The 18,091-nt window shown below is 60.8% G+C and overlaps 1 protein-coding gene across 4 annotated transcripts in view; it reads right to left on the bottom strand.

Annotated features, from left to right (window-relative positions):
• Positions 1-1,179: 1,179 nt before the first annotated feature.
• The window catches only part of CELSR3 (cadherin EGF LAG seven-pass G-type receptor 3), a 34,545-nt gene continuing 17,633 nt past the window's right edge, over positions 1,180-18,091 (bottom strand). Inside the window, exons 11-36 of one of the 4 annotated variants that reach the window (XM_075158943.1) lie at positions 17,936-18,046; positions 17,514-17,682; positions 17,127-17,268; positions 16,815-16,935; positions 16,313-16,496; positions 16,117-16,218; positions 15,465-15,479; positions 13,698-13,792; positions 12,777-12,986; positions 12,100-12,283; positions 11,453-11,602; positions 11,079-11,259; positions 10,605-10,772; positions 10,148-10,274; positions 9,764-9,970; positions 9,483-9,657; positions 8,864-8,937; positions 8,435-8,514; positions 7,658-7,784; positions 6,878-6,991; positions 6,565-6,701; positions 6,364-6,470; positions 5,373-5,546; positions 5,036-5,236; positions 3,784-4,864; positions 1,180-3,501 (exon numbers count right to left, since the gene is read on the bottom strand). In XM_075158943.1, coding sequence (XP_075015044.1) covers positions 3,474-3,501; positions 3,784-4,864; positions 5,036-5,236; positions 5,373-5,546; positions 6,364-6,470; positions 6,565-6,701; positions 6,878-6,991; positions 7,658-7,784; positions 8,435-8,514; positions 8,864-8,937; positions 9,483-9,657; positions 9,764-9,970; positions 10,148-10,274; positions 10,605-10,772; positions 11,079-11,259; positions 11,453-11,602; positions 12,100-12,283; positions 12,777-12,986; positions 13,698-13,792; positions 15,465-15,479; positions 16,117-16,218; positions 16,313-16,496; positions 16,815-16,935; positions 17,127-17,268; positions 17,514-17,682; positions 17,936-18,046 — 4,464 coding nt within the window. In that variant the 3' untranslated portion in view covers positions 1,180-3,473. Of the gene's footprint in view, positions 3,502-3,783; positions 4,865-5,035; positions 5,237-5,372; positions 5,547-6,363; positions 6,471-6,564; positions 6,702-6,877; positions 6,992-7,657; positions 7,785-8,434; positions 8,515-8,824; positions 8,938-9,482; positions 9,658-9,763; positions 9,971-10,147; positions 10,275-10,604; positions 10,773-11,078; positions 11,260-11,452; positions 11,603-12,099; positions 12,284-12,776; positions 12,987-13,697; positions 13,793-15,464; positions 15,480-16,116; positions 16,219-16,312; positions 16,497-16,814; positions 16,936-17,126; positions 17,269-17,513; positions 17,683-17,935; positions 18,047-18,091 lie in introns of those variants that run through there. The other 3 variants (XM_075158942.1, XM_075158944.1, XR_012675030.1) reach the window with 3 other exon arrangements.

Here is an 18,091-nt window from a genome sequence, read left to right on the forward strand (position 1 = left end):
CTCCCCGTGGTTGGCACGACCCGGGTCCCACAGCAGCCACACACAGACTCCTCGGCTGCCTTTCAGCAGTGGGGCTGAGCCTGCTCCCCACAGCCTCTGCCATATCCCCGGCCCTGCACTGTCCCACCCCCATGCCCATCAGTCCCACCACGGCCAGGTAGCGTCACGCCGATGCCAGCACAGGCACCCGCACGCAGCCGCTGCCTCCCCATCATTTATCCGCTCACTTGGCACCAAAGCGGAGGCCATCACAAGGTTTCTGCTTGGTAGCAACTGATAGCGCCAAGTGCCATTTACTGCCTCCTTATCGCTGCTCCCGGCCCCCACCCTGCGCCACTGCTTCCTGCACCCCAGCCTCCTGCCCCCACCCGCGCCCCGGGTCGGCTGTTGTGCCCATGGCTCCCCCTCAGCCACCCCAGCCCCCCGCCAGCCCTCCCTGGCCCCTCACCCCCAGGCCAGCCTTGGGAAGGGCTGCAGGACAGGACCGCAGCTCCCAGCACCACCAACACGGGACTCCCTGGGGGGCTGCCATGAGCCCGGCCCCCCGGTGCTCAGGGGCCGCCCTGGGCTGGGTCAGGCTCAGGCCAGCGCTAAGGAGGGAGCCTGTGAAGGACCGAGGGTCCACGCTCATCGATGGCGACCCTTGCTCAGGGTGCCGTGGATCAATACTGCCCTTTGCTCACCTGCTCTTTCCCCTCCAACATCAAGAAAGGGACGGACGGAAGGCACCGGGATCATGTTCGGCTTCTCCTCCTCCTCCTCCTCCTGCTTCCCTCTCCTTCCCCGCAGCCCGGATCGGCCCCGCTGAGGTCATGCTGCCTTGGATGAGAACATCATGGTGGATGTTCTCCCCTTGGCCTCGCCCGGGCTGCTGCCAGGCGCGGGCCCCACAGCTAACCACAGCCACCGCGACACTGCAGACCTGCCAGCCAGTTGGTGCCAGGGCCACTGGGCACCACCACAGCTGACCCCATCTCTCGGTGAACCAGTTCAAGCAACTGGCAGCACCTGAAGTCACTGTCACCTGGTCACCTCGCCCCGGGCCACAGTGATTCCCCTTCAGCCCAGGAGCTGGCTGTGAGCGCCTGCCCAAGCCCCCTCCCAGCATCGAGCCCAGGCGCTGCGCCCACAGCCCCAGCCATGGATCCCAAGCACAGGGAGAGAGGGCAGAGAGGCCAGTACCATTTTATAGACTTTTATTTCCAAATCTGGCGCTTCCATGATACACTTTTACACAGCCGGGGGGGGGGGGCGTGGGCATCTCCCCGCTCCCTGCCCACAGAATTGGGAAATGGAGAGAGGGGAAAAAAAAAACAAAACAAACCAACCAAACCCCCCAAAGAAACAAACCCAAACCCAAATCCAAGGAGGATGCTCCCCAGAGCCCAGGCCACAGCACTACAATCAGGGACCGAGCCACAGACTGACTCCTGCCTCTTGACCGGCCCAGCTCTGCGGGGACAGCCACCGGCTCCGCTCTTTTCTTTTTTGGCACTTGTCACTTGCTCTCCGTTTGGCACCAACACAAAGCACCCTCGTGCCCAACCTGGCGGAAAAGTGGGCCCTACAGCACGGCAGGGACAGGACATGGGTACCCACCCACCAAGGGGGTAACACAGCGCTGGCCGAGGCACAGCCCAGGGCTCCGGTGCTGCACAGCCAGAGAGAAACATGTAAACGAGTTTGTTCGCGAAGGCGAAGACGGGCAGCACGCGGGGCCGGCAGGCTTTCCCTCTGCACGCCGGTCCCAAACGGCATGTAAACATGTCGGCAGGCCCTTCCCTCCCCATCCCTGGGAGAAGGGCAGCAGCGAGCCTGCCTTGTCGGGGCTGCGCTGGGGACAGGCAGCCCCCGCCAGGCCCACGGCACCCAGCCCCTCTGTCCCCTCCACGTCCTTGGCCTCCCCAGAGGTCCGGAGGACAGCGGCACAAGTCCTCTCCTGTAAACATGTCAGGCTGGGCTGCAGTAAGAAGCTACAGCAGTGTGGTAGTAAGGCAGTAAGGAGCGTGCTGTCACGCAGCCCCGAGAGCACCACGGGGGCAGCTGGGCAGAGGCACTGTGCTCGGCAGGCGAAAGGGAGCGTGCCGGCCCCCCGAGCCGGCTGCCCCTGGCCCGAGGCTGGGGTAGGCACAGAGCGTCGCCTCGTGGCAGGGCCAGTGGGGCCAGGCCCCCGGCTAAGCAGAGAAACCATCATGGCAGCCTGAATTTCCAGAGAGGGCAAAGTGCTGTTTATCTCCATCTCCCAAAATCCAGGCCACTCTGAGCTGGGGTCCTGTGCCAGCCAGAGAGCATAGGCACGCAGAGCCCGCAGGGAACCAGCTAGGTACAACTTTTGTGGGCAACGCTGGACCCTGAGGCTGGAGCCACACCATGCTCCTGCGGATGCCAATCCTCCACGGGCCGAGCGCTGGCTCTGGGAACAGCCTAGCCTGCTGCTGAGCTGGGCTGGCGTCATCCAGCTCCTTGCCTGGGCCCACAAACCAACAGAGGTTTGCTCTACAACATGAAACATAGCGCTCATTTGCTGAGCGGAGGAAACCAGCGCTTATAGGAGTGGGACCATTCTGGTACAGGATGGGACTGAACAGCAAAGCTTGTTTCCTCCCCCTGCGAGTCCCTAGTGCCAAATTTGCTGCCCCACTCACTTGTGCTCTCGCTGGCGCACGGCCCCGGCTCACGGACGGGGGGCAGCCCCAAGGGGAGGCCCGAGGGAGGGCAGAGGGGGGCCTGGCTGCGGGGCCAGCATGGCTGCAGGAGGCTGAGAGACGCCAGGCAGGAGGACAGCACCGAGACACATGTGGAGCTGCATGGTGGGAGGGCGAGAGGGGCAGCGGGGCCAGCTGCCCTGCAACGGGAGTGGGACGGAGCGGTACTGGCAAAGCCATGAGGGCTGCCTGGCACTGTCCCTCCGGCCCACCGGGATCACGGTTCCTGGTACCCCCAGGGAAACCGGCAAAGGGCTGTTGGCGAGACAAATGCTCCAGGTCCTGGGAACAGACCATCCGTAAAAATAACCATAGAAATTTCTCTTCTCTCTGATTACAAAGATACAAAAAGGTAGAAAACCCTCCCCTGCCCCTACGTCCTGGGCTCCATTTCCATCCCCTTGCCCCTGCCCACCCTCCACACACACACACGCACACCCTGCATACAAACGGGTCGCAGAGGAAGAGCTTGGCCTCGCGGGGTCGGAGAAGCCACCCTCGCCCGAGCAGGCTCCTGCCATACCTGTCACACTGGGCAGGCGACGGGGAGCATGGCGGCAGCCGAGAGCCCGGAGTCTCCTGGCGGTGAGTGGTGCAGGCTGCCAGCCCCTCAGCCCGGAGGGCAGGGGAAGGCAGGGTCGGTTTTGGGCCTCTGACCACCATCAGTTCTGGCCCCTGCCCCCTGGGGACACCAAACCTCAGCTGGCAGCGCCTGGCTAGGCGAAGGGCCCTGCTTCTTCTGTCTCTCTTATGGACAGCTTCGGCTCCTCAGGAATGGCCCTCGTTTCTCGTTATTCTTCTCGGAGGAAAGAAAAACAGCGTCAAGCCGTGGCATCTCCCCTGGGGTCCAGCTGCCTGTCCCAGCTATGCCAGATGGGGACAGGGAAGAAACGCACCCACTATTCAGGACAAGGACATTCACTATTCAAGACAAGGAGACACCTGCCATTCACCCCAGGGGCTCTCCCTTACACAGCCCTCTCCCCCCAAACCAAACCCACTTTGGGAAGCAGCCAGGCAGGCGGACGATGCACAAGACCAGCTGAACAAGGCGTGGCTGAGGAAGGGACACACTTACTCTGAGTCTGGCGACAGCTCCGAAATGCTGTGGGAGGTGGCGGAGCGAGGCGTTGAGGAGCACATTGCGGAGGGTGTCGAGGAGGTCTGCACGGCAGAGGGGGTGGTGGTGGTCTGGGGGCCTGAAGGCGTGCTGGAAGATTGCACCGAGGACAGGACGGAGGAGTTAAAAGAAGCAAGGATGGAAGAAAGGATATCTAACTGTTCAGTGGAAGGATGCCGGCTGGGAACGGCCTCCAGGTTCTCTCTAGAAGGCTGTCTCCTTGACAGCGGCTCTAGGCTTTCCCTAGACAGCTGCCTCCTAGAGATACTCCCCAGGTTGTCCTGCGAGGGATGCCTGCTAGGCACTGTGTCCAGAGGCTCTCTGGAATTAGATCTTCTGGAGAGGAAGTCCAGCTGCTCCCTTGAAGTTTGTCTAGCTGACGCTAGCTGGTCCCTTGAAGGCTGTCTTCTAGAAAGCAAATCCAATTGTTCTCGAGAAGTATCTCGACTTGGCAATGTGTCTATTCTGTCTCTGGACACTTGCCTACTTGGCAATGTATTTAGCCACTCTCTGGAGACCTCTCTTACTGGCCCACAGTCTAGCTGCTCTCTTGACCCAAATCTGCAGGGTAAAGTGTCAAGGTGGTCTCTGGAGCCCTGCCTCCGCGGCAGCGTGTTCCCATGATCTCTCTGACTGGGCCTAGCAGCCAGTAGATCCAAGTTTTCCCTAGACCCGTGTCTGCTCGGGATACTTTCCAGGTGTTCAGTAGACCCATGCCTGCTGGGGATAGTGTCCAGCTCCTCCCTGGACCCGTGCCGGCTGGGCACGGCTTCCAAGCACTCTCCTGAGTTGTGTCTGCTCAGCTGCTCCCGGGACATCTGCCTCCTCATCAGCATGTCAAGCTGCTCACGTGACGAGTACCGGCTGGCTGGCTGCGACAGACTGCCCGTCCCAGAGTAGATCCTGCCGTAGGAGGCGGCGGGGACAGCCCTGTGACCCAGCGTGGAGGTTTTGTACCATGTCAGCTCGTTGGTCATCCTGCCAACAGATGGCAAGCCTTGGAGAGTCGGAGGGTACTGGAGGCGGTTCTTCAAAATCCCTGCAACGGATAGAAAGAAAAGTCAAATCTTTGCGTGAACAGTGAAAAGAGCACGAAAGCTAGGGGAGATAAGCCAAGGACACGACAAGATGGATCTGATGCTGAACCTTCAGGGCCACATCAACCTGAGACAGGCCAGGTCACTCCTGCCTGCTTGCTCCAGGCCATTACCTTTTCTTTGCCGTTGGGTCTGAGTGAGGGAGTTCTCGTCCCCGCTGGTCAAGGCCAGGTCTGGCTGATTATTGTTGGCCGCATCCTTGTTGATGTCAAATCCCAGCTTCCGCTCGGAGCCCCACTTCTGCAGGGAGCAGGGGTGAACCTCGCACTCGCCCAGAGCCGGCCAGTACGACATGAGGTCGTTGCCATCCACGTCTGGCAAAGGACACAGCAAAACAGGCCCCAGGGAAGAGGGAGAGAGTATTTCTGTGAGCAACAATTGAAGCCATCACAAGACATAGCCTGGCCCCCAGGGACCTGAGCTCACCCTGCCAGAGCCCCCGGGACTTGCCTTTGGGAGTGGTGTTGGCGGGGTTGGTGAGGAGGCGTTCGCTGTGTGCTGCCCGCTTGAACTGGCGCTGGAAGCGGCCCCGCAGGCGCACGTTCTCCTCACTCTCCGAGGACGGGATGGAGAGGCTGCGCTCTTCGTCCAGAGACAGGTCACTGTCCGAGTCTGAGTCCTGGTCTGTAGGGACACAGCGTGTGTTGGGGAGACATTTGGAATGAAGGTAGGCGAGGCTTTTCAGCCCAAACGGGGAAGGACAGACTCATGCCTGCGAGCATCTGCCAGTTAAATGACCGAATTACCAAATAATGGAGGCAGGGAGGGACCCAGAGGTCTCCGCTGTGAGCCCTGCCCAGGCTCTGACTGTCTCTGGGAAGGCAGAACCACCCCAGGGCTGACCACCCTCGTGAGGACAACAGCCTGCCTTACCCCTCACTGCCCTTCCCTCGGCAGCAGCCTGCCCCTGCTCCACCTGCCCTTTCACCAGGCGCCGTAAGAGGAGCCTGGCTCCATCTCGCTGCACCTCCCTGTAAGGCAGTTGCAAATAGCTGTAAGATCCTCTTGCCTCCTCTTCCTCCAGGCTGAGCAAACCCACCTCCCTCAGCCTCTGCTCGCCTGTCCAACACCCCAGCCCCAGGCCACGAGGGTGGCCCCCACCAGTCTCACTCCAGTGGGTCAGTGCCTGTGCTGTACTGGGGAGCCCAGGGTCCCCACGGACCCCGCAACAGCCTATGCCCCGCCCTCTTGCCTCCTCCATTTCTAGCTCCTTGGAGACTGGCTGTGCCCTTTGCTGTCTGTCCGGGAGGAGGCTGTGCTACGTGACATAGCTGCTGCCTCTCCTTCATATCCACAGCGTGTTTGGGAGTCACAGGCAAACACAGGGTGTAGGATGTAACGGCACAGCCAGAGCCTGCACCAGGAAGGATTTCCTTAAGCCAGAAGTTAATTCGGGATGCGCTGGGTCGGCCCCAAACCCAGGCACTGGGTTGAGCCTTACCTCCCCCTGCATCACGGTGGAACATGGCCACGTCGATGTCCGTGGGGCCGGCGTGAGCCAGCAGGCTGTGATCCAAGGCCGAGCCCTGACGCGCTGTCACGTTGTCTCTGAAAGACAGGAGGCCCGAACGGTCACAGCGGCAGGAGCCCTCGGCTCTGCCCGGGTGCTCCTGGCACCCCGGAGCCCCGCGCCGCTCCCTACCTGAGGTAAGCCCGCTGGCTGGAGTGGGTGCGGGCAGAGCGCACACTGCTCACCGACGAGATGGTGGAGGCCCCCAGGGTGATGCGGATGAGCCCGCTCTCCTCAAACAGCGCTGTGTTGTTGTAGGCATTGGGGCCCTGGCGAGGTGGGGAGAGAAGCAAGTGCCCTGTTAAGGAGGTGCCGCGGCAGCCCAGGGGAGCCCTTCCCACCTGCACCTGCCACCCCCCTGGGGAAGCGGGGACATCCCCGTCAGCTCCTGTCACAGCCAGGCAGGCTGTCCCCAGACCCCTGGGCTGCTCCTGCTCTCGCCCACCTGCGTGCTCCTCGTGGCCTCCTCGCTCTGCCCCTTCTTGCCGAGGCAGGCCAGCTTCCAGGCCTCCCGCACCTCCTCATTCAGCACGCAGAACAGGACCAGCACAGCCAGGCCCTGCGGGGAGAGACGCCGTGAGAAACAGCCCCTCGCTGCAGGCCGTCCTGCTCGCCCGCAGCACCAGATCCTGGCCGCTCCCTGGCTCCTCCAGAGCCCAGCGTGTCGGCCTGGCGGTCACCAGGACAGGGACGCACCAAAGAGCCCCTCGACACTGATCAGCGTTAACCCCGCATGGTGGCCATGGGTGAGGGAGGAAAGGGTGGAGTGTCCCCCTGCCTGGCAGCGGCCAACGAGCGGCTGGCAGGGTTCCCTGCAGCAACACCAGCCATGGTGGTGGCAGGAGGTCTGCGGGGTGCTGCCGTGGGTCATATTTGGCGTGTCGGACACCTCTGTTGCAGGCCACTCCCTTGCTCTGCTCTCTGAGAGCAGGGAGACCCATTCCCTCCAAAGACAGTCCTTGCTGCCCCTTGGACGTCACCTCTGAACCAAGCACCTTGCAGCCACCTCCTGCTCCGTGCCACCGCTCACTGTGGTGCCACCTCACCGTGAGGCCTGGCAGGAGCCACTTGCTGCCGCAGCGGTGACAGTGGAAGGGAGAAGGAGCCCAGTGGGATGCTGGGGGCTCAGCATGGGGTGCCCACTCTCCACAGATGGCCGTGGGGACCACAGGGACGCTCTCCTGGGCTGACCCGTGCCCTCCCCTGGCAGAGGCCGGGCAGTTACCTGGAGGCTGCAGAGGACAGTGTAGAGGTAGTGGAAAGCCAGGACACTGTTGTTGACAGCCAAGAGGCCAAAAAGCCAGGTAGTGCTAATAACTAGAAGCAGAACAAAGGAGCTCCGTAACGTCATGCTGGAGAGAGAGAGACAGACAGACAGGCACACAGACACACACCCAGAGGTTAGTGCGTGTTGTTAATCTACAGTCTAGTGCTCACAGACGGAGATCCAGAGGGGAAAGCGCGCTCCTGCCCAGCCCCCCCCTGCTGCGCCCAGCACTGCAGGCTCATCTCCGCACAGCAATTCAGCTCCTCCCGACTCCCAGGCCTTCCCTTCTGGATCACACATGGCAAACACAGGGGCCCAAACGACACAGGTTGTTTGGAGCCACAGAGAGCTGAGCCAAGCTCCAGGGCTGGCCCAGGAGGGAGTGGGGAAAAGTCTCAGAACGAGCACGTAGGAGAAGAAGCAGCAGGTGCTGAGCGTTGACAAGGGCAGAGAGTTGAATCCAAGCAGACAGAAGGGGTGGCTGTGAGGGCAGGCGGTGAAGGGGGGCAGGCTGGCGGGACAGTGCGGAGATGGGGACATAGGAACAAGAGGAAAGGACAAAGTTTAGGAAGGGTTAACGTAGCCAGCAGGTGTGGGAGAGGAGAGCGTCTGCAAGGCTGACACTGATGCACAGAGGGACACTCTGCGATGGTGACAGAGGGAGGATGATCACTCAAAATGCTAAAAATCACGAGCCACAGGAGCTCTGCTGGGAGTTTGGCCACTAATACTCACAGAACCGACTTCTTCTTGGTCTCCTTTTGGCCTGGGGAACAGGACATCTTGGCCACAAGCAGGAACATGACCCCATTCATCTGAAAGTGTTGGCACCGATTAGAAGCTGTGCCAAGGGCCAGCTCTGACCTGACACCCCCAGCGCAGAGCATGGGCAGGCTCCGCGTCCGCCAGGCCCATGCAAACGTCCCCTCCTCTCCCCTTCATGCCCTCGCCATGGCCTCCCCCAAGTTTGGCTGGAGCGAGGAGGGACAGAGAGAGGGCCTCTAACTGAGGAAGGAGAATACAGAGAAGGGGGCAGGCAGTGGGCAGCCGAGGAAGGGGCGAGTGCCCATGGTGTGGAGAAGGGAGGCAGGAGAGGGCTGTGGGTGAAACAGGACAGGGTTTTACCACAATGACGACAGTAATGGGGCCTGCAAAGCTCCAGACCAGCTTATCATGAATGGAAATCCAGCAGAAGTCAGGGTTCCCGTAGCCTTCAGGATCCAGGCCAACAGCCAGCCCTGTGGGAGGAAGGGAGAGGTCAGGTCCAGACTGACTTGGACTTGCCCAAGCCGTGTCAATCCCACCCCAGCACTGAAGGCCATGAAGGGGCTCTCTCGCTGCTCCTTGCTCTGTGCACAGGCCACAGGGGAAAGAGCCAAGACTGTGAGCCCCAGCATCAGGGCCTTTATTTCCTTTTCTCCAGGCGTCCCTGACACAGCCCAGCCCAGCAGGCATTCACTGCCAGCAACGGATCACCTATGCACGCAGGCTTGGGAAAGTAGGAGATCTTAATCATAAGCCCTGGGACAGGAGCCCTGTGCCCATCGAACAAGCCATGGGGAGATGCGCTGAGGGATTACTTCTCCCCAGAAGGCAAGACGACAGCCCTTGATAGGTGGTCCCCAGCTGACCACCACAGCACTGCTCGCTGCCAGCACTGCTGGCCATGGCAAGCCCACCCTCAGCTCTCCCAACTGCCTAAGTGAGCCGGGCAACACCAGGGGATCAGGTGGCAGCTGAGAACCGGTGCTTTTGGCATGGCTGTAGGACAAGCAGCTCTTACCAGTGATGATGGCGGGCACTCCCCAGCCGATGGCATAGTAGAAACGCATGGCCCCAAAGTTGACATTGCGGGCTTCGGTCTGCATGCGGTAGACGTGGAGGCCCTGGACGAAGAGCCAGGCGAAGGTGGAGAGGAAGAAGCAGTGGAGGAGGATGGCAATCACAGTGCAAAGAAACTGGGGAGACAAAAGCCACTCAGAGATGGTCGCACTGTGCCAACGCTAACTGCATCATCCACGCCTTGCCCCCACCCCCATGGGCATGCTTGTTCAAGCCACAGACCTGGTTCTCGGTGCGGTTGATGCCCAGGAGAAAGAGCAGCTCAGAAAAGAAGAGGGTGACTGATATGTTGGAGTGGATGCTACGTGTGTTGGACTTGAGGCCTTTGAGGCAGGTCAGGAAGGAGAAGGTCAGCAGCAGAGCCACCAAGGAGAGAGACACCAAGGAATAGGTGACAATTGCCAATGTCTCCAGGTCACCTTCCAGTTGCTGCAGCAGCAGAGAACCAAAGACAAATAGAAGTGTTAGGGGGAGACACGGAAAGCCTGCTGAGCTCTCAAACTCTATTTGTGTCCCACAGGGAATTTTCTGCCTGTGTCTGCTTATTCTGGGACCCAGTAGCTAACAGTCCCCACCACCGCCCACAGCCCCACAGGCTGAGGTTACCTCTCGGTGCGAACTGTCCATCAGAACCCCAAAGATGCCAAACTGGGAGCACTGGCAGTGGACGTGTGTGGTGTTTCGGTACACAAGCTCACAGTCCCTGGCTGTCCAGAAGCCAGAGGGGTTGGTCCTGCAGCCACCAAAAAGCAGAGTGCACTTAGGAGAGAAGACAGATGAGTGTGGTGTGTGGGGAAGGAACCGCAGAGAAGAGGGGTGATTGGCAAGGCTTTTCTACCAGCAGCTACAACTGCACTCCTACAGCTGAAGTACTGGAGCCAGAGCCCTGCAGGGACCGTGCTGTGCCCTCTCGGCAGGAACAAAGCCCCTGGGAGAGGGCAGAAACCCCCACATCCCAGCGCTGCCCAGGCGCACAGCCTGTCATGGCCAGGGAGACTCAGGGAATGAGGAGGTGCCTGGGGAATGCAGCTGAAAGCGAGTGGCCCAGCTGTGCTTGACTCACGGGTTGGAGTGGTTCCACTGGACGCAGAGAGGTTTGCTCCTGTTGGCCGTCTCCAGCAGGCGAAATTCCAGCACAAGAGGGGTGTCCAGGGGCCCCCGCAGGAAGGTGTGATTGCTGAACACAGACACGCTCACGATGGGGGAGTTCATCACGGGATTCTTGGGGAGCCTGCAAGGAGCAACAGAGCTCTACCATCACCATGCCTGGCAGCGGCAGCCCTCTGGGGGCTTCCCGGACGTCCTGGACTGACGTCTCAGAAGGAACAGCTCTGCCCAGCCCGCACCATGGGGTCAAGAAACAGGCGACAGAGCAACGCCAAGGTGGGGAACAGGCAGAGCACCGCAGGACTGGCTGGCTGGGAACCAAACCCAAGCCATTGCAGACAGACTCAGCAACCGCCGGAGGGGGCAAAGCAGAGTCCAGCCAGCCTCTCTCCACTGGTGCTTGTGGAGGGCAAAGAGGAGGAGGACGTACCTGACGCTGCGGCGATCCACCTGGTAGCGTGCAGGCAGCAGCCCTCCCAGAGTGCGGTACATGATGAGGATGATCACAGTGAGAGCGGGCTCGGGCTCTGGCAGTGCCTGCCTCGGGGAGGAGTTCTCCACAGTGTAGTTCCCTTCGCCCCCAGCCAGTGTGGGCACCGCAGTGGGGGCAGCTGAGGCACACAAGGGGATGGTGAGAACACGCACACACTGCTCTGAAGGCAGCTTGTAAGCCCACCAGAAGTCAGAAGCTCTGAGCTCTCAAGGGTGACTTGTGGACCTCTGACAGAGACAGGTCTCAGCAGGGACACATCTTCCCTTCCACGCCCACCCACGCTGTTCCCCGAGTGATGCTCACATGCTCACCTTCAGCTTTCAGGGGGCTCAGCACCGACAGTGGCAGCACAACATGGGTGTGGGGGTCCCAGGCGGGCTGGCCCCGGAACAGGCTGCTGTGGTAGCGAGGGTAGCGCCGGCGGATATGGGAGTGGTTCTCCATGCGATCGATGCTCAGCACTGCAGAGGAGCAAGGGAGTGAAAGTCAGCTCTAGGATGGCCACCTGGAGAGCAACCATGCTCCAAGGCACCCCAGTCACTGGCAAAGGGACCGTATGAGCCACAGGCTGTGTTGTGGATATGCCCTGTGTCTGGGCATGACGTGAGATCCCAGCACCCACAGTGCTCCTTCCCAGCTCCGATTCTTGCTCTGCCATCGGGCAGGCTACTTCTGCCACTGAGGCCAGCAGCTCTTTCACTGGAGACTGGGAGGTAACCAGGAGCAGGCAGCACACTCCTGGCTCTGCTGGCTCTCGGTGGTGTGTCATCTACTCCAGGCAGGGAAGGGACCAGGACATCTCTCACAAACACCTCCCCACGTTTGAGAGAGCCACCAAAGAGGGTCATCAGCACCCTCACTGAGGTGAAGTGAGATGAGGAAGAGGGGACAGGGTGTGATGGAGGAGTGGCTCTGCACCACCGCAGCCAGGCCCCGCCACCAGCCAGCTCCTACTCACTGATGTTGGGGGTGACAACGCCGACAGGGTTGAGGTAGGTGAGTTTCATGTTGCTGGCCAGCGTGCCCGAGTAGTCCCGCAGCTGCTCCATGAGGCTGGCGCTGCCGTGCTCACTGTGTGGCAGCATGGCCCAGTGCTCCCGGTTCTCGGGCGCCAGCACGGAGCTGCCTGCGCGCAGCAGGTTCTGCATGGGAGAGACATGGGGACAGGGGGTAAGGGAAGCACTGCCTTTGGGCCCCATCCTGACCATCCCCAGGCTGCAGCACTGTGTTCTCTGCCCAGCTGCTGCACAAGGGCCTGGGGAAGAGGGGTACTTTCTGCTACGACAGGCCCCCACCCTCAGTGCTCATCAGCCAGTGTCCTGCAGAGACATCTTCCCTGCACCCCTGCCATGAGGGACTTGCAGGCAGCAATAAGACCTCCCTTTGCCTTCCCTTCCCCGGGCTAGGCAAACCCAGCTCTCTGCCTCTCCTCATCCACCCTGAGCTCCAGCCCTGACCATGCAGGTGGCCTTCACAGGTCTTGCTCCTGTGGGGCAATGTCTGTGTGGCACTGGGGAGTCCAGTGCTCCTGACGTGGTCTCACAACATCCTTGATCCCCTCAGAGACCCAGGCTCAGGGTGGCTGATAAAGAGAAGCAGCATCAGAAGCCACCCTGATCTGGGGGAAGGACTCACCTCATTGAAGTGGGCATCCTGTGTGGCTGTCAGGCCAAAGCCACGCTGCCGGCTCTCAAAGGCCATGAGGCGGGATAGCAGGCGGAAAGTGATGTGCACATCGTTGCCAAAGTAGTGGTCCATGTGGTCTGTAACGGCCCGGAGCCGGTGGGCCAGCTTCTTGGCTTCAATTGTGTTGAGCTCAGTCTCGTTCCTCTCCAAGCCCTCCAGCTGCCAGTGGGGAGAAAGGAGGGAATTAAACAATTAAGCGTTTCCTCCCTGGGAAGCTGGGATGCTGCGGGCCCCGCTTGGCCCAGAGAAATCATGGTACAAGCCAGGGACACTCAGAGTGGTGATCACTAGAACAGGGAGCATCTCTGGCAGACAAACAACCTCCAGCAACACATGCGCTGGGCCAGGCCCTGCTTGGCCCAGTACCATACATGACAGAGGCCAAGGAGATGAAAGGACAGGGCAAGCATCTAGCAATACTTTCCTGGAAACTCTCCTGGCTTGTTACACTTCAGCCTCGGTGGGATGCAAGTGTTTAATAAACTTGCCCGGATACCTCAAAGGGATTTGTCACTGAAGGGTCTGGGGGCTACAGATGTCCCATGGGGCAGACATCCCGCCAGCTTCAAACAATTCAGCCCTGCTCAGGGTTATTTGTTTTCCTCTCAAATACTGGGGCAGGACACAAGTCATTTCTGATGGGGACACTCAAGAGATGAGACGAAACCAAAATGAACTTCATCTCAGACCAGTGCTCGCACAGGATGGGCTTGGGGGCAGGAGACTGGAAGAGAAAGGTGCTGAGCACTGTGGCAAGGCCCGCTCCTACTCTAGGTGCCCATGGAGAGCGGAGCTCTTTGAAACCTGGCTGTGAGCCCTTGCTCTTATGGCTCCTGCCCTGTCTGGGCTGCAGAGCCGAGAGGGGATTACCAGCATGGAGAGCTCCTTGAAGGCAGGTGAAGTGCAGTTGAAGAGATCTGGCTCCAGCCAGCCCTTCTCCTCATCACAGTGTCTGATGGCTGCACCTAAAACGGGGAGGAAGGGCATGTCTGACATTCAGCACAGGATACATAGCTCCCCTGCTGCATCCTCCAGCAGGGCCCCTCTGCACCAGCTAATCCCAAAGCACCGGCAAGAGATGGGGAGAGCCTGTAACACCCCAGGGCCGTCCTCCTGCTTTGCACCAGTGCAACCCATTCCACCCTTGGTCTGCCTCACGTCGGCAAGCCGCTGCCGTCCCTCCCTCCAGGAGCTGGGTTCCTATGTGTGCTTCTGGGCTGCATCACACCAGGTGCCATCATACAGAATTGCGAAGAGGAATAAGTGACGTGGCAGGGCTCAGGCTGGAGCCCTGGTTCCTGGTGGGGACGTGTCCGTGTCCTCAGGGCACATTTGATCCCAAACTACTGAAGCCCATGCAGCTCTAGGCATCCTCCAGCTGACAGCCTGCAATGCCTGCTGAGGTCCTGCCTCTCTCTACAGGGCAAAGTCACCCCAGGATAACACCCCTGCTGTGGGGCTGGCAAAGTCACCCCAGAGACGAGCCCTTATGGCCGAGTGGGATGGAGGAGTGGGATGGAGGAGTGGGATGGAGAAGGACCCATCAGCAGTGCGAGTTGAGTACCCAATCCCTGGCTGGGGCCCAAGGACTAGTGCACAGCAACGGAGATACCAGCAATGAATGGGATCAGCTGTTAACCACCACCAAAAGCGCCACTAAAGCCGACATGGAGAGCAGTGTCCTGGGCCGGGAGCATCACCATGCACACTTTGAGCAAAAGGAACCCGGGTGACCCCAGTGTACCTGGCAGGACTGTGGACCAGGCCCTCCTGGGGAAGGCACCAGGGCAGAGAAGCCCACCCAGGTGCCCATGGCTGGGAGAAGGCAGCAGTGTGGCCAGGGTGAGGAGAGGGAGCCTGGAGCAGACTCCAGTTGCTGCTCAGAAAAGCCCCAGTGACTAGCGTACCCCCTCCACCATCTACAGCTCCCAGCTGTCCTCCCCAACCACCTTTCCCCCAGCTGCAGAAGCACAGGGACCAGTGCCATTGCAGCTGGGAGCAGGCAGAACAAAGAAACCTCCACACTGCTGGCCTTCCCCCAGCAGAGAACAGAGATCAGCAGAGAACAGAGATCGGCTCAGCTGCAGATCTGGACAAGATCCGGCTGCCGGGTCCCTCTGCGTCCCCCTGCCAACTGGGCAGAGGGAACAGAACCTTGTGCTGAGCATGCCCATCAGTTCCTGCCCCCATCCTACTGTCCCCTGCTCAAACAACTCTCCCTTCCTCCACCCCACGGCCATTCCTCCATGGCCTCCCTGGCCTCACTACCCATTGCTCATCACCAGCTCCTTCCCCTCCCAGCCTAAGCAAGCAGGTACCAGCCCGGGAGAGCCAGCATCCTTCCCAGCCGGGGAGCAGAGCGTGGACCTGCCCAGAGCCAAAGCTGCAGGCTCAGGACAGTGGGTGGCAGGGGCTGCATGCGGCTGCAGCCAGGTTTGTGCTGGTTAGTGTGCTGGGAGCAGGGAAGCAGCATGTAGGAGTGGTGAGGCCAGGCAAAGCATTGGGAAGACACTTGGCAGCTCCAGAAGCGGCAGGGAAAGTGCAGGGGTGTGCAGGGTGCCAGGCAGGGAGCAGGGAGGGAACGCCGCGTGGTGCAGCCCTGACAGCACAGGAAGAAGGAGGTGGGAGCAACCTTACCTGCACCCCTCAAGCCTGAGCACGGAGGGCGAGAGAACCAGGGAGAGAAGCGACAACAGTTAGGAGCCGAACCTGCCTCCTCCTGGGGCGAACGGCTGGAGAAGGACAGGGTTTGTATTGTCCCCTGGGGCTCGTGCTGCCCAATAGTCCCAGACACCCTGCTCACACCTTTGCTGTCACTGAGGACAGCCTCCTCCAGCTCGGGACATAACTCCTACCGAGACACTCACCTAACGGCACACTGTGCCCTGCTCCCCTCGCAGTGCACACCAAGGATGGGGCTGGCGGAGCTGCAGCAAGGTGCTGCGGGTGCCGAGCTGCTGTGCCAAGCCTGACCCCAGCCTCAAGCCCGCTGAAACCAAAAAGCAGCAGGGAGAAGGTGGGGACTGAGGCCAAGGGAACAGCACGGTCCCGGGGCTGGGTGATGGGCCTAGATCCTACAGCCTGTTCCCAGCCCCAGCCCGATGGCCAGCCCGCTCTGCTCTCCCCCAGGCAGTGGCATTGTCTCCTCCAACTTCCTTCTCCCAGCCCTCAAGCCCAGCTAAACAGTACTGGGACAGCACAAGGACAGAGCGATATTGCTGGGGCTGCTACACCCCCTGGCAGCACAGCCAGGCTGCCCCCTCCCCTCCCCATCGCATCCCCCACTCACCCAAGGAGCCTTTGGGACACAGCACTGCAGCCGAGAAGCCAAACTTGGTCTGGGGCCACCACACACCCTCCTTCAGGCTTTTGGGGCAGCCGTCATACAGCACTGTGGAGACACGCATGCCGAGGGGCCAGTCACGGGGGGAGGCCACTGACGCCAAGCCCCCGCGGCACCAGCTCCCCACCGTGCCCGCACTCACCCTCGCAGCCGCTGGGCGTCACCTCGGCAAAAGGGCTGTCGCAGCTATTGCACTGGCGCCCGATGACCCCGGGCCGGCAGTGGCACCGGCCCGTCTCCTTGTCGCAGGAGCGCGAGGTGGAGCCCACCGGGTAGCAGTCGCAAGGCAGGCAGGTGTCGCTGCCTTTGGGGCGGTAGTGGAAGTCCTGCGGGGAGATGGGGACAGCCATCAGACAGCCCATTGGGACAGCAGCCGAGGCCGGCACCTGGGGAACCACTGGATGCGGGGCAAAGAAGGGCCAGGCTCTCCCGATTTGCAAGCACCCCCACTGGCCCCATCATCACCGAACTGGTGCAGGAGGGCTGCACAGAAGAGCTGAGCGGTGATCCAGCCCAGAGGTAGGCACATAAAGCAGGGCCTGGGCAGCTGCCAGGCCTTTGGAGGGGCAAGGAAGAGCATCAAGGATGAGCAGGGATCCAGGCAAGCCATGGGCCCCATCCCCATGGGCACAGCTGCCCCTCACCTTGCAGTGGCACTGCCCATTGGTTTTATTGCAGTCGGGGTCAAAGCCCTTGTTCACATCACAGTTACAGGGCCCGCAGGTGGGGTTCCCCCACCAGCCCTTCGGACACTGCTGGTCCATCCTAGGGAGAGAAATACCTCTGCTGTTACAACAACCTAATTCCCTGGGCCTTCTCCTCCCACCAGCCCAGCTGCTCAGCAGCTTGAAGGACCCAGGTGGCACTGAGAGGTCCCTGGTCACGTAGCTGGGATGAGAGGGCACCACAGAGCAAGGCACGGAGGCCATGGCCTTGCCCTGTGCTCCGCATCTCACCTGTGCTCACAGTACTGCCCGAAAAAGTTCCCTCCGCACTCGCACACGTAGCCCAGGGGTGAACCTGGCTTGCGGCGACACACTGACTTGTTCTTGCACGGGTTGAGGTGACACACATCCACGCAGTCCCCTCCGTAGTACCCTGAGGTGTGGACAGAGAGCACCGTGTAAAGCAAGCACCTTTCCCCTGAGAGGAGCCAGAGCACCAAGGAGTGGATTCAGGGGGCTCAGGAGGGATTTTGTCCCCACAAAAACTAATGAGTGTCTGGTGGGAATTTCTGGGCCCAGGACTTGCCCAAGGAACAGGCAGGAGACCAGCCACAGGGGGAGAGGAGAAGACAGACAGGCGTGGAGAGCAAAAGGGTGGCAGGGCGCTGCAGGCCCTACCTGGCTGGCAGACGCAGGAGTAGCTCTGCCACTCGTCCTTGCAGACGCTGTTGGCCGGGCAGGGGCTGGAGTCGCAGGGGCTTGGCACGCTGCAGCCAGCCTCCACCCGCAGTGCATGGCTGGGCTTGGGCAGCGCGGTCCCGGTGATGCTATCACCCAATCGCACACCCTGCAATGCAGGTGACAAATTCACGGTGAAGCCAGGACACACACGCGAGGCTCCAGTCCTCCTGCCCTCCACAAACCCCCCATCACCCCTGCTGCACTGATGTATGGCTGCCCCAAAGCACCTTGGAGCCCTGAATCTCAGAGGGAGAGTGTCACCAGCAGGATGGACGCTGGCAGCAGCTGCCAGGCCTGTGTTTCCACCCCTCCATGTAACAGACCTGCTGGAAAGGGAAGGCTCAGAGTAATGGACTCACCTGTATGCAGCCCCTCAGCCCATTCTGCACCTCGCCAGATCCCAGGACGCCCCCCACGTGCAGGTGTTTCACCTTCAGGCCATGCAGTTCATTTCCAACAACCACTGTATCCTGTAGAGGGACAGGGAGTAACATGGGGCAACTGGCATCAGCCCT

This window comes from Calonectris borealis, chromosome 10 (genome assembly GCF_964195595.1).
Source record: "Calonectris borealis chromosome 10, bCalBor7.hap1.2, whole genome shotgun sequence".
In the NCBI taxonomy this organism is placed as follows: Eukaryota; Metazoa; Chordata; class Aves; order Procellariiformes; family Procellariidae; genus Calonectris; species Calonectris borealis.